Genomic DNA, 12,476 nt, shown 5'->3' with positions numbered 1-12,476 from the left:
AGATTTCCTAACATAGGTACAAGTGTGTCAAGTTTACTTACACAAATAGATAAGTCCGGTCTTTGAATTGGGAACTCGAGGGTGGAAAGTTGGGACTTCCTGTCTCGTGAAGTAATTGTATCCTGTGGAAAATATGTTGTCATTCTTCAGTTCATCATTGTTATTTGTTTGTTATGGGTGATCCTTACTTTCCTCATTGTTACAAATTAAGGGCTGTCCTCGTTTCAAACAGGGCCTCTTGCCTCTTGCCTTCCTTTCTTGATTTCAAACATGGTGTCAAAAATATTGTCAGTGGAGGAAAGGTTCTTCTCCTTGCTGCTGCAAACTGTCATCCTGGGGGCAAATCTTTTCTAAATTGTAAGATTTAAAAATTGTAGATCAGTCATCTAATATTATAAAATAATCTGCCATTTGATGCTCAGCATTCCTGATATGTTTTATGTCTTTGGTGTGACTAGCCGTGATTGTCATTGTACCAGATGACTGATGTGTCACATATACTTCTCAACTTTTGCTGATGATCAATAAGCTTATTATTCTTGTGGGGATTGAATGTGACTGATTTCTTGAAGATGTTGTAATACAAATAATTTGATACATTACAGTGAAACTGATATATACTGAACAAAAAGCTTACGGATCATGAATATATTTGGGGGTATTTTTTTGGAATTGTGTGTTCCGTCGCCACAACAAAAAAATACCCCTATTGTATTCATGATTCCTTGTTTTTGTTCAGTATATCTCCAGCTTCATTTCAGGTTCAAATTAACATAAGAAAATATTGAATTAAACTGTTAGCAAGTTATCTGAGTTTTGTAACAGTATACAGGTAACATCCTGTTATCCCTAACAACAGCTGAGTATAGTGTAGTGTATGTTGCAATGTGGGCAACTGAAGGTCTCTTTTAACCAAGCAACATCGTGTCCCAATTGTGTGAATCGATGGTCATGATGTCAGTCACTGGATTGTCTGGTCCAGACTTGATTACTTACAGACGCCATCATATAGCTGGAATATTGCTGAGTGCGGCGTATAACAACCAACCAACCAATGTAACCAGGCAATCCAAGGCAGGCAAAGCTGGTTGAGCCCATCATAGACTTGCATGAGAGAGGAATCCAAGAACTATTAGACCCAGATCGTGCATGTTATGAATATTTGCAGTTACAATAATAAAACACATACCGTATTTGATGTAATAAATAGGGCGCGCACAAGATTACAAATAGAGGGCTCTTATTAGAATATTAATTTCGTGGGGAAAAAACAGAGTTGAAAGATAAATTTTGTGGTGTATGCTGACAGCTTGAAATGTTTATGTATGACAGATATATTTTTCCAGAATTTAATTGCCAATAATAAAGGGTGCATATAACACACGAGTGCGTATTATGCACGAATAGGAGAAGGAAGCGGTCCATATTATATGCGGATAGGGGTTGGAAGGGGTGCTAATTGGGATTGTTCACTAGCCAATATATCTGCAAATCTCGCCGTGGGCACTTATTTGGCGAATACGGTATGTAAATGAACAGGCAGAACACTTTGACATTCAGGGAAGTGAACTTGCAATGGAGGTGTCCAAACTTGTGTTGTAGTTTAAGAGCATTTTGGCTGGCTCCAGCATAAACTATGAATGCTGATGAGATATTATTGGTAAAGTTTCCTTTTGCTGATTGCAATACACTGCACTCTGTTTCTATAGAAGATTGGGTCGTAAGTGTGTCGGCTTCACCTGACAGAATCAATATATGAAGGGCATTGATTGGACACTGTGCAGCCCCCTGGTGTGTTCTAGTTGTGTAGCATCAGGGCAAGGGATGGCGCTTCAGCTGTAGAAAAAAAATTATCCCTACCCCAGGGAATATGGAAAGAAATATCGTTTTGTCCTGTCGTTTTTTTTATGAAATGAATAAATTTGCAGATGAAAGTTTGCTTTCATAATGGCCTGGAAAAATTGTCACTTCGGGGGCATTAAATCTTTTTACATGTGTCAAAATGTTTTTCACGACAGAGGGGTTCCAATTTTTAAATATAATTATAAGTCCTTTAGTCCTCTAGACTTAACATAATCCACTGTAGAGGTAAGTCAGTCATTGGCTTTACATTCAAATATGTTATTGAAAAGTGAATGAATGTTATTGTTTTGAGTTGAGTTGTTGTCTCTGGCTGGGTACAGATGTGGGTGATGGGGACACATCTTTGTGGTCAGGTTTCAATTATGAAGCAGCTTCAGGAGGAACAGTATCAATTATTAAGCAGTTTCTGAATAAGCGGTATCATTTATAAAGCAGGTTTTAGGTTTTAGTTTGTAGAAAAACATTAATTACCGTATATGACGTAATAAGCGCTGAGGGCGCTCTCAAAATTAGAAATAGGGGGCTCTTATGGAATATTATTTTGGTGAAAAAAGTTCGTAAATTTCGTGGTTTGATTTTTCCAGGATTTAATTGCCCATAATTAAGGGTGCATATAACACATGAGTGCGTATTATACACAAATGAATAAGTCTTGTGTACATTGATCAATCGGAAGGGGTGCTAATTGAGATTGTTCACTAGCCAATATATTAGCAAATATCGCCATGGGCGCTTATTAGAGCAGGGCGCTTATAACATCGAATACAGTATTAAGTTTGTGAACAAGCAGTATCATTTATAAAGCAGGTTTTAGGTGAGCAGCATCGCTGATAAAGTAGTTTGTAGAATAAACATTAACTATAAATTTTGTGAATCATAAGCAGTATCATTTATAAAGCAGGTGTTAGCTGAGCAGTATCGCTGGTAAAGTAGTTGTTGGATAAACATCAATTATGAAGTTTGTGAATAAACAGTATAACTTAAAAAGCTGGTTTTAGGTGAGTAGTGTCACTGATAAAATAATTTGTAAAATTTACATCAATTATAAAGTTTGTGAATAAGCACTATTCAGTTCAAGCAGGTTTTAGGAGAGCAGTATCGCTGGTAAAGTAGTTGTAGTGAAGCAGTATCAATTATACATTTAAATTTAAATTTAAATCTACAGGTACAACATGTGTGGTTTGTTTGTTTGTTTGTTTGTTTGTGTATTTTACAGTATGAGCACTGGTATTGTCACCTTCAGCCACCAATTCCAGCAGGAGTAAGGTCTTGGGCAATTCATTTGTCTAATTCATACCCATTGTACCAAATAATCATGGCTCTGCTTGTATTGGTTTTCCTGGAATGATGTTTAAGTCATCCCATTTACTCAATTCTCAAATAGTTTTCTGGAAAGAAAGTCAGAAGAGATGCAAAACCTAACAATAAATGAACCACTTCCAATATTTTGGGAAGTGATGCTTGCCAAGAAATTGTTTTAAGTGATGTTGAAGCATTTCTCCTGGCAGGCGCCTGGTTTTATTGGTATTTTCGCATGCAGTGTGATCTCCAGCGATTACATAGGCTGTGATCAGTAGAATTGAACAGGAAACAGAATCTGTCATCAGGCTTGCTGGCTTTTCGTGGATTTTTGCCAGCTTTTCCATTTTCATGCGAAGTACTTGAAGATTTGATGTGTGGCTTTGATCTGATGGCAGACGTTCTCTCGGTTGATCATGGCTATTGATAGTTGTCAGTCCAGCAGTCTCTCTATCATTTAAACCTGAGAAATAGGTGTACAAGAAGTAGTTGCTTTGTGAGTCTAAATAAACCCTTCTTGGGTTGAGTCAGTGTGTCTGTAGCTTCTACACAAGGATAATGATATAACTGTAACCATTAATCTCCGTTTCTCCTCGAGATTCAGCTGCCATGTGTATAAACATATACTGCTATTAGACGAATTACTGCAACTGAAACACCAAGCACATGGTGTTCCGACTGGTGTCTTTTTGTGATCAATATATAGAAGGGGGCACAGTCATCTTATTTGCTGTACAGAGTTGCTTCCCTTAGGTGTGCCAGAATCCTGTGATTTTAGATTTGAACCCAAGATTCACTCAGATGATAATTCCTTGTTTGTCAGCACCATACCAAAATGGTAAATGTCCAAAGATCTGCATCCCCTCAGTCTATCCTTTAGTATTAAGCAGACATGTGATATGACTGTTTAAGTTTTAGAGTTACAGCTGCTCACTCACTTGTCTAATTACAACAGGGACAGAACTGAGTGTTGTATTCTCAGTATTGATTTTCTACGTTTATGAAAACTATGTAGGGAATAAATTGCATATTTCAGAAAAATGAGCTTCTTATGTTGATGGTTTTCAGTTTTCTAGTAAATCCATTATTCCAGTTCTGTGTCCATTTAGTATTGAATATTGCATTTCATATAGCCAGTATAATCTGATCTAAGCAATAATCATTTTAACCGTAAAAACAAGTCTTGGAATAGAAAAGAACTCCCAAAATGGCAACAAGTTTTCCACCTAGAGACCCTATCAATCATCTTTCTGTGACAATCAGTGGACCTTGTTCTGGTGGTTGCCCCTAGGGGGCACTGCTTCAGTAATGTGGGTCCACCACGAGGTCCCCCCTACTATAAACCTGTCAGGCATCCGATCATATGCTTCCATGTTATGGTTTTCACTACCCTCACTGGCAATAAGTCGCACATAAAGTCTTGAGATGAAACAGCACTGGTAGAAACCAACTTGAGAAAAAAAATTAATTTAAGAACATGTTGATTTTTTTTTATTTAGAACTGAATTTTCAGTGAATTCTGAGGGTACACTTGATATTAGGAAAAAGATTTGTTCACGATGACCTGTAGTGGACTCTAGTAATGACATTAGGCAGAACCAGAAGGGTTAATTTGTTATGAGAAATGGTTGAGGGTAATAAAGTATATACAGAAACGAAAAGAAAGAGAAAATGTGATAACTTTCTGAGTGGTCCAACAGCAATATCTATATAATTGAGTTAAGATGCCAAAGCTGCATCTGTCCTCCCATGGGAAAATGTTGGACCTTGAAACACAGAGGGCGCCATTAACAAAAAGGGAGATAATTGGAAGAAGCCTATCAAGTAATAGCTATGACGTTGCACCTTCATTAATCCTGGGGGATGAAGCACATCTTTGTTTGCTATTTGTCTAAGTAAATCCGACACTACAGAACAACCATTCTCCACCTTCCTCAACCTAAAGGCTACAACAACTAGGTAATCTCATTTTCTGACTCCATGGCAAATGGGGGACAGTGAAACTTATCCAAATACTTTCAACTTTTTGTTTTTTCTACATTTGTCTGTTCTCTGGAACTGGTCATTGTTTATGATGTGTTTGAATTTATTTCAATCTTGTAAACTTGATAAGTCATTTCAAGCTGACTTTTAAAGAAGAAAGACTGTGCTCAATGAGATGCTTCAGTGTAACTAATGCCACATGTGAAACTGTAGACCTGTGCCATGACTGGAATTTATATTTTTTAGGTATTTATTATTACTAAATCCTAGGCAAGTCTAGATCAAACTAACCAAGTCTAGCTTGCTTGATTCCACTACAGAAGAGGAACGATTCTTTCAATGTCCATCATTGAATTAAGAGTTAGATAAACAACTGGGAATTGAATGCTTTGAATAAACATTTTTTTTCTACCAAGGGTCCAGAGCCTATTCATTCTTCAAGGTTTCTGAATGAGTGAGTGATTTTAACTAATTAACATACTTCTGATCATAAATGGCTACCTCACTATACCGTTATTGGAATCATTAGTAGAATGGGACCCCAGCTTTACGTTGCTAGTCATAAAGAGGCTACAAAGTTGGCAACTCATGGTGATTCTATGTTGGAATTGGTCCCCAGCAACCTATGCTGGTCGTAAGAGGGGCTTTAGATGGTCTGGCACGATGACGTGTCAGTGCACACTGATGGTGGATTATGTTGCTCATAATGTCAATCACTGGATTGTCTGGTCCAGATTTGGTTATTACAGATTGCTATCATATAGCTGGAATATTGTTGAGTGCAGCATTAAATAACAAACACATACGCACACACTGATCTGATGATTCAAACTTGCATGGTTAATCAGAAACAAAACTTCTAGTTATGATACTATGAAAAACATTTAAAGAAGCAATATTTCTTGAGCTAATTTAATTTGTGAGTCTCTACTGTTACAGATATTTAGCCAAAGTGCAACTTTGATAGAAAAACTATTTGAAGTAGGAACATTAGTGGATAAGAAAGAATTGTTCATGTGAAATTGCAGTCACGACTCAACGTGATCTGAACGAATAGTCCAACCACAATCCACATACATGAAAACAAAATGCCTATAAGCCAGTGCCATATAAGGGTTTCAACTGTACTCATCAATTAATTCTGGTAGTTTTGCTATAGTCTTGCAAGCCTCCACCATCAATAAAGGGGACTCTGAAGAGTGCGTGATGTCACCTTTAAATTGGACACTACTCTCTGGGGTGCGAGTCAAGTGGCGACCATCATGTATTGTTGGACAACAGTCTAACTGATAGGGGTTCCATGGTTTAAAGGGCTGTCATGATTTGTTGTTGTAATGGTCTGACTCATGCTGTTTGTGTATACAGAAACCCTAGGGTATTCGTTACCGCTAACATTGTAGATGTGCTGCTTTATTTACAAGTCCCATGCTCCCATAGTTCATGTTGAGCAATATTCATTTCAAAGGAAAATCCACTTGCGGACATTACTGTTCTTTACATTGGAAAACTACCTCACTTGTTTAAGCTTTATTCCTAATTTGGTTATTTTTTATCTCCCGCCTTTTCATTTTGATTATAGTGCCTTTGTCTTTTTAGATAATGCTAGCTTTGTAATCAGTAGATATCATGTTTCGTGAAGCTTGAAAATTAAAGGAATATTGTCTTGAGCATGCACAGGAAAACCCCGTATGACAGCAGTGACAGTTCAGGTTAAGAGTCACAATGACTCATGCCGACAAGTATTTCAATTCTGTGGAAGTAATTGCCTTTGATCTGATTCAATTGTCTGGATTAATTTTCTGAAGAACTCTTTGCTGAATTCACCATTTTTATCCAACCATACTCAAGACTGAAACTGGTGACATCAGAATCCAGATTATTTGGACTGAATAATCAGCATGTCATCAAATTTGAAATTTGAAATAGATTCACATACAAGAAATGGAGGATTCATGGAAGGGTGTAACATTTTCAGGATGGTTTTATGACATTATCAGTTTTATGAAATTACTTTTCATGAAACCCAAATGGAACCCTGTGATTACAAATATGAATGAAAATTGTGATTATGACATCATAAGGAGAGAGAGATGACAATGATCAAGTGTTATTCATGGGGGCCAACTGGTCTGTGGTACCACAAGAGTAGGGAAGAGTTGTGTCCCTTAGATTCTAGATGTTCTGGTCATGAGTTGTCAGAACTCAATTTCAAAAGAGGAATGTGTATATTTTTCAAGGTCATGATTGACTGAAACGTAATTATTCTCATGTTGACTTTGGCTTCATGTAAACTAGATGGCATTAAGCAGCCCACGGAATCGTTTCAATTTGTAAAATGTCCACCTGACTGATTCCCCGAAATCTAGTGTGAAACAATGAAATGGGCAAGAAGTGGCATATTCGCATGGTGGAACCCATTACGTACTGCTGAATGCTTGATGGGATTGCTGCACCGATGTCATGTAACTTTGTCGGGATGAACACTTGGATGATTTATTGGAACAATCTCCTTGTTTGCAGCATATTTGGCAATGTTAGAAAATGAATATGGTACATTAAAAAGGGATGGGAATTGATAAAAGTCAATATTCGTCTGATGTTTGATGTTCCCTTGTAAATATTTGATGTTTGATAATAGTGAATGAACTATCATGTAACACGGATATTTTGCAACAAGATGCTAGGAGAACTGCACAAGCTTGGAAAAATAGTGGAAAAACTGTTAACATGGAAAAGTTCTGTAGCTCACCTTCATGTATGGACATGTCGTGACATGACGTGTGAAGCGGGTGTGAGGTTTTTGAGAATCAATATTTGGTATGTTTTACTCCTCAATGATAATTAGAGATCTTGTGGAATTAGCAGCAAATATGACAGTCAGACTGACATATCTTTAAGAATATCAAGTCAAAGTCATCCATGCATGTTTATGGCTGTCCAAGTTGCGATATTGTCAAGAACATAAAAGGAAAGTGAGATTGGAAAGATTAAAGACCTTTTTTCCAAGACATCCTATTTCTTTCACGATCATGCATTTTGTCCTGCAACAATTTTGTTTTCATTCTAAAACTGTCTTTCTGAAGTAGGAAAGCCTTGATGCTAAATGAAGACAGCAATCATCCCAGCGTTAGGCCTATGATGTCTGAAGACAAATGACATCATTATTCGGTTGACATATTCTCTAGAAATGATATCATATTATTTTTTGGATATCCCTTTCAGAGTAAATTGATGTTGTGCAGACGATGCCAATATGAAGGCATAGTTGTCACGTGGAGACAAAAGGGTTATTGATTACAAATGGCCTGACCAACCAGAAGTGGATATTGTCCCCATTTCCGCAATGTCACCGACTAGATAATAACTGTCGCCTCTAGACGTGTAATCACACACGCAGCCAAGGTGGTAAAGCTGTGAGTGTTTCAACTTGCTCATCTACAGGCAATCAAAGTAGCGTTGCTTCACTGGAGTGGAGTTACACATATGGCCATGTTGGACGTGATAGTGCTGTAACCATCAATGTCAGCCACATCTATCACAGACCAACTGATCGCTTTAGTAGCTGAACATGTACGTGATTCAAAATTCATAACAGTTGACAGACCATTTATTTTTACATACTGTTTCTTGTTGTTTTCATAAATAGCAAGTTGTAGTTTGGGGAAAGAAAGTCTGTTTTGTGAATGCATTATGCCAGTATGATTACCTTAAATACTCCATCACACCACAGTAAGACTTTGCATAGAAGAATTTTTATATACTGTAAACAGGGAATGTTTTGCGACCGTTTTATTATTGTGAGTTTTGCGAACGAGACTCAATCGCAAAAATTAAAACCGCAAAAATAAGTATAAATAATAGATACATATTTTATTCATTGCAACACGTCATCAAATGTTGAAATCATCAACCAGAACCACAAGTTACTCAATAAGTTAAAAACACAAATGAATGCAGAATGGTCACACAATACATCACAAATGACAGTGTAAACAGACCAATTAGTGTCACTGTTGCCTCACAGTAATCCTGCCTTCTTCCAACCTCGCTTGATTGCGTCAGTGTCCTTTGCAATTTTGTCCACACAGGAAACAAGCCATCTTGCGTGAATCGGTTTCATGACACTGGTCAACTTTCCGGCCAACTCAGATAAACTAGCTTCGGAGAGAAGCTGTCTATTGTTTGGTAATCGAGGTGTCATCTCAAAACGGCAACTCGCAAAAATATCTCGTCGCAGTATTGTCTTTGGTGTGGTATTCGCAATATTTTAACGGCGCAGAAATAAAGCTGTTTACAGTATATATATATACTGTCTTATTAACAGTTTGTAATGAGCACTTCAATTTCATCATTTTTAAGACCATTTAACGTAAGATACAGTTGAGTTTCTAAAAGATTCATAGTTAATTATAGCGCTCAAGTATTGCTTGAAGTATAGTCTTAAGAAGAGCTCAATTTGGAATTGAAAAAAACACATATACCTTCATAAAAAGCTTTTTCGTTTTTAAGCAAATGTAAGTTGATAGCTACCATTCCGCAGCGTAATGAGAATACCAAATAGCCATACCATCGATGACCCTTGTGCGCCTGTTTACGGTTTTTGCCATTATAGTAGACGTTACACACTCCAAATCAATAATATTCATTCAACCAGGTTAGAAAAAACTTACCAAACTATGAATAATTACATGGATGTGGAAGTGAATTTGCTCATCAGCTGCAGTGCAGTATCGATTAAGGGAGGTGGGTATACTCCGGGACTGACGTTATCATTCAGTTTGTGACTCTTTCTGCCAACTTTGCTCATCAAATACTCATCTTAAACCCAGACCGCAGCGACTACTAGTCAACAAAATTAAATCCAAACTTCATTCACTTTTCACTTCGAGAGTGTAAATGCAATTCAGATTGAAATAGAATGATATACGTTATTCAGCTATTGGTGTAAGTATTTGACTGTTATGATTCCCAGACGTAATGGCTCAATTGGAACAAGGGGTTGAAGACCACCTTCCTACGAATCAATAGGCTCTTTCTGTAAGGCATGGCACAGTCTCTCTGTGTGTTGCATTACTTGCCAAAGATTTACTTCTGAGATGAAGAAATTCCATTCCAGGACAACCCTTCCATTGCTTGATGTTGGCTGTCTTTGTTTGCTCTCAATGATATGTTAGACCACTTGGACGCCATTGCTTTAGAATTTTTTCTCAGCGGGAAGTATTATGAATTGTTTCTTTAAGAGTATTGGACCTCAATTTGGTGGCGAGTGTTTGTTGATCCCTAATAGTGTATTGATTGGTTGTGTTGGTGATGGGAAAGGAGGGTTCCAATGACGTGTTATATTCATTTGGAAAGATGAACTTTGCAAAAGTCTCTCCTGTGGCTTTGATACTTATTTTGGGAATCATTTAACTAATGTATTATCATTATATTCAAGAAAATCAGTCATTTGATGTAATTAATCATGTGATGCATTGATCCTGAGGCAAGTGAGCAAGAGTCAGTGCGTGATATGTGAACATCGACAACTCAACATGTCTCGGACACAGTACAGAACTGTGTAGGTTCCAGACATAAGTGGGAACCTTGTCATAAATACAATACAGTTCTAACCACGTAGGTTCCATGGGAAGCCTTGTCTTGACCACAGTGCAGAACTGTAGGTTCAATGGAGAGCCTTGTCTTGACCACAGTGCAGAACTGTAGGTTCAATGGAGAGTCTTGTCTTGACCACAGTAGAGAACTGTAGGTTCAATGGAGAGTCTTGTCTTGACCACAGTAGAGAACTGTAGGTTCAATGGAGAGTCTTGTCTAGGCCTCAGTACAGAACTGTAGGTTCAATGGAGAGTCTTGTCTAGAGCACAGTACAGAACTGTAGGTTCAATGGAGAGTCTTGTCTTGACCACAGTACAGAACTGTAGGTTCAATGGAGAGTCTTGTCTAGGCCTCAGTACAGAACTGTAGGTTCAATGGAGAGTCTTGTCTAGAGCACAGTACAGAACTGTAGGTTCAATGGAGAGTCTTGTCTAGAGCACAGTACAGAACTGTAGGTTCAATGGAGAGTCTTGTCTAGGCCTCAGTACAGAACTGTAGGTTCCACAGGGAGCCTTGTCTAGGCCTCAGTACAGAACTGTAGGTTCAATGGAGAGTCTTGTCTAGAGCACAGTACAGAACTGTAGGTTCAATGGGGAGCCTTGTCTAGGCCTCAGTACAGAACTGTAGGTTCCACAGGGAGCCTTGTCTAGGCCTCAGTACTGAACTGTAGGTTCAATGGGGAGCCTTGTCTAGAGCACAGTACAGAACTGTAGGTTCCACAGGGAGCCTTGTCTAGGCCTCAGTACTGAACTGTAGGTTCAATGGGGAGCCTTGTCTAGAGCACAGTACAGAACTGTAGGTTCAATGGGGAGCCTTGTCTAGGCCTCAGTACAGAACTGTAGGTTCAATGGAGAGCCTTGTCTAGGCCTCAGTGCAGAACTGTAGGTTCAATGGGGAGCCTTGTCTAGGCCACAATACAGAACTGTAGGTTCAATGGGGAGCCTTGTCTAGAGCACAATACAGAACTGTAGGTTCAATGGAGAGTCTTGTCTAGAGCACAGTAGAGAACTGTAGGTTCAATGGGGAGCCTTGTCTAGGCCACAGTGCAGAACTGTAGGTTCAATGGGGAGCCTTGTCTAGGCCACAGTGCAGAACTGTAGGTTCAATGGGGAGCCTTGTCTAGGCCACAATACAGAACTGTAGGTTCAATGGGGAGCCTTGTCTAGGCCACAGTGCAGAGCTGTAGGTTCAATGGGGAGCCTTGTCTAGGCCACAATACAGAACTGTAGGTTCCACAGGGAGCCTTGTCTAGGCCTCAGTACAGAACTGTAGGTTCAATGGAGAGTCTTGTCTAGAGCACAGTAGAGAACTGTAGGTTCCATGGGGAGCCTTGTCTGGGCCACAATTAAAAACTTGTTTCGATGGGGGATCCAAAACACATACGTCAATTGTTAGTGTCCTTAGCCATGGTATGACCAGGCTGTTGTCCAGCAATATGACACTGCACATGTCACTCACTCACTCACTCACTCACTCACTCACTGAGAGGTGACGATGGTGTCTCCATGTTCTTGTTTCTGTTCCAGATGCCGTCCATAGTGCGCTCCATCACCGAGCCTGAGATCATGAAACTCAGGCAGCAGACACAGTTTATTTGGGAGGCCTACTTTTCCTCTGTTGATAAGATAATAGGAACAGTTTTAGAGGTATGTTCAACCTGGTGCTTGTATCCATGGCTTTTTCTGCTTACATGCACCACATTGTCAATGTCTTCTCACCTCATTGAATTGCAGCAC

General features: G+C 38.8%; 1 protein-coding gene across 1 annotated transcript in view; it reads left to right on the top strand.

The window, feature by feature from the left end:
- LOC139475282 (exostosin-1b-like) overlaps positions 1-12,476 on the top strand; it is a 143,035-nt gene that overhangs the window by 108,272 nt on the left and 22,287 nt on the right. The window contains exon 4 of the mRNA XM_071258517.1: positions 12,267-12,386. Within this exon, the coding sequence (XP_071114618.1) occupies positions 12,267-12,386 (120 nt within the window). The remainder of the gene's footprint in view (positions 1-12,266; positions 12,387-12,476) is intronic.

The sequence above is a fragment of the Haliotis cracherodii genome, unplaced genomic scaffold (genome assembly GCF_022045235.1).
Source record: "Haliotis cracherodii isolate W230 unplaced genomic scaffold, xgHalCrac1.p SCAF_1, whole genome shotgun sequence".
NCBI lineage: Eukaryota > Metazoa > Mollusca > Gastropoda > Lepetellida > Haliotidae > Haliotis > Haliotis cracherodii.
The sequence above is the reverse complement of the archived record's forward strand: the minus strand, read 5'-3'. Positions and strand labels throughout refer to the sequence as shown.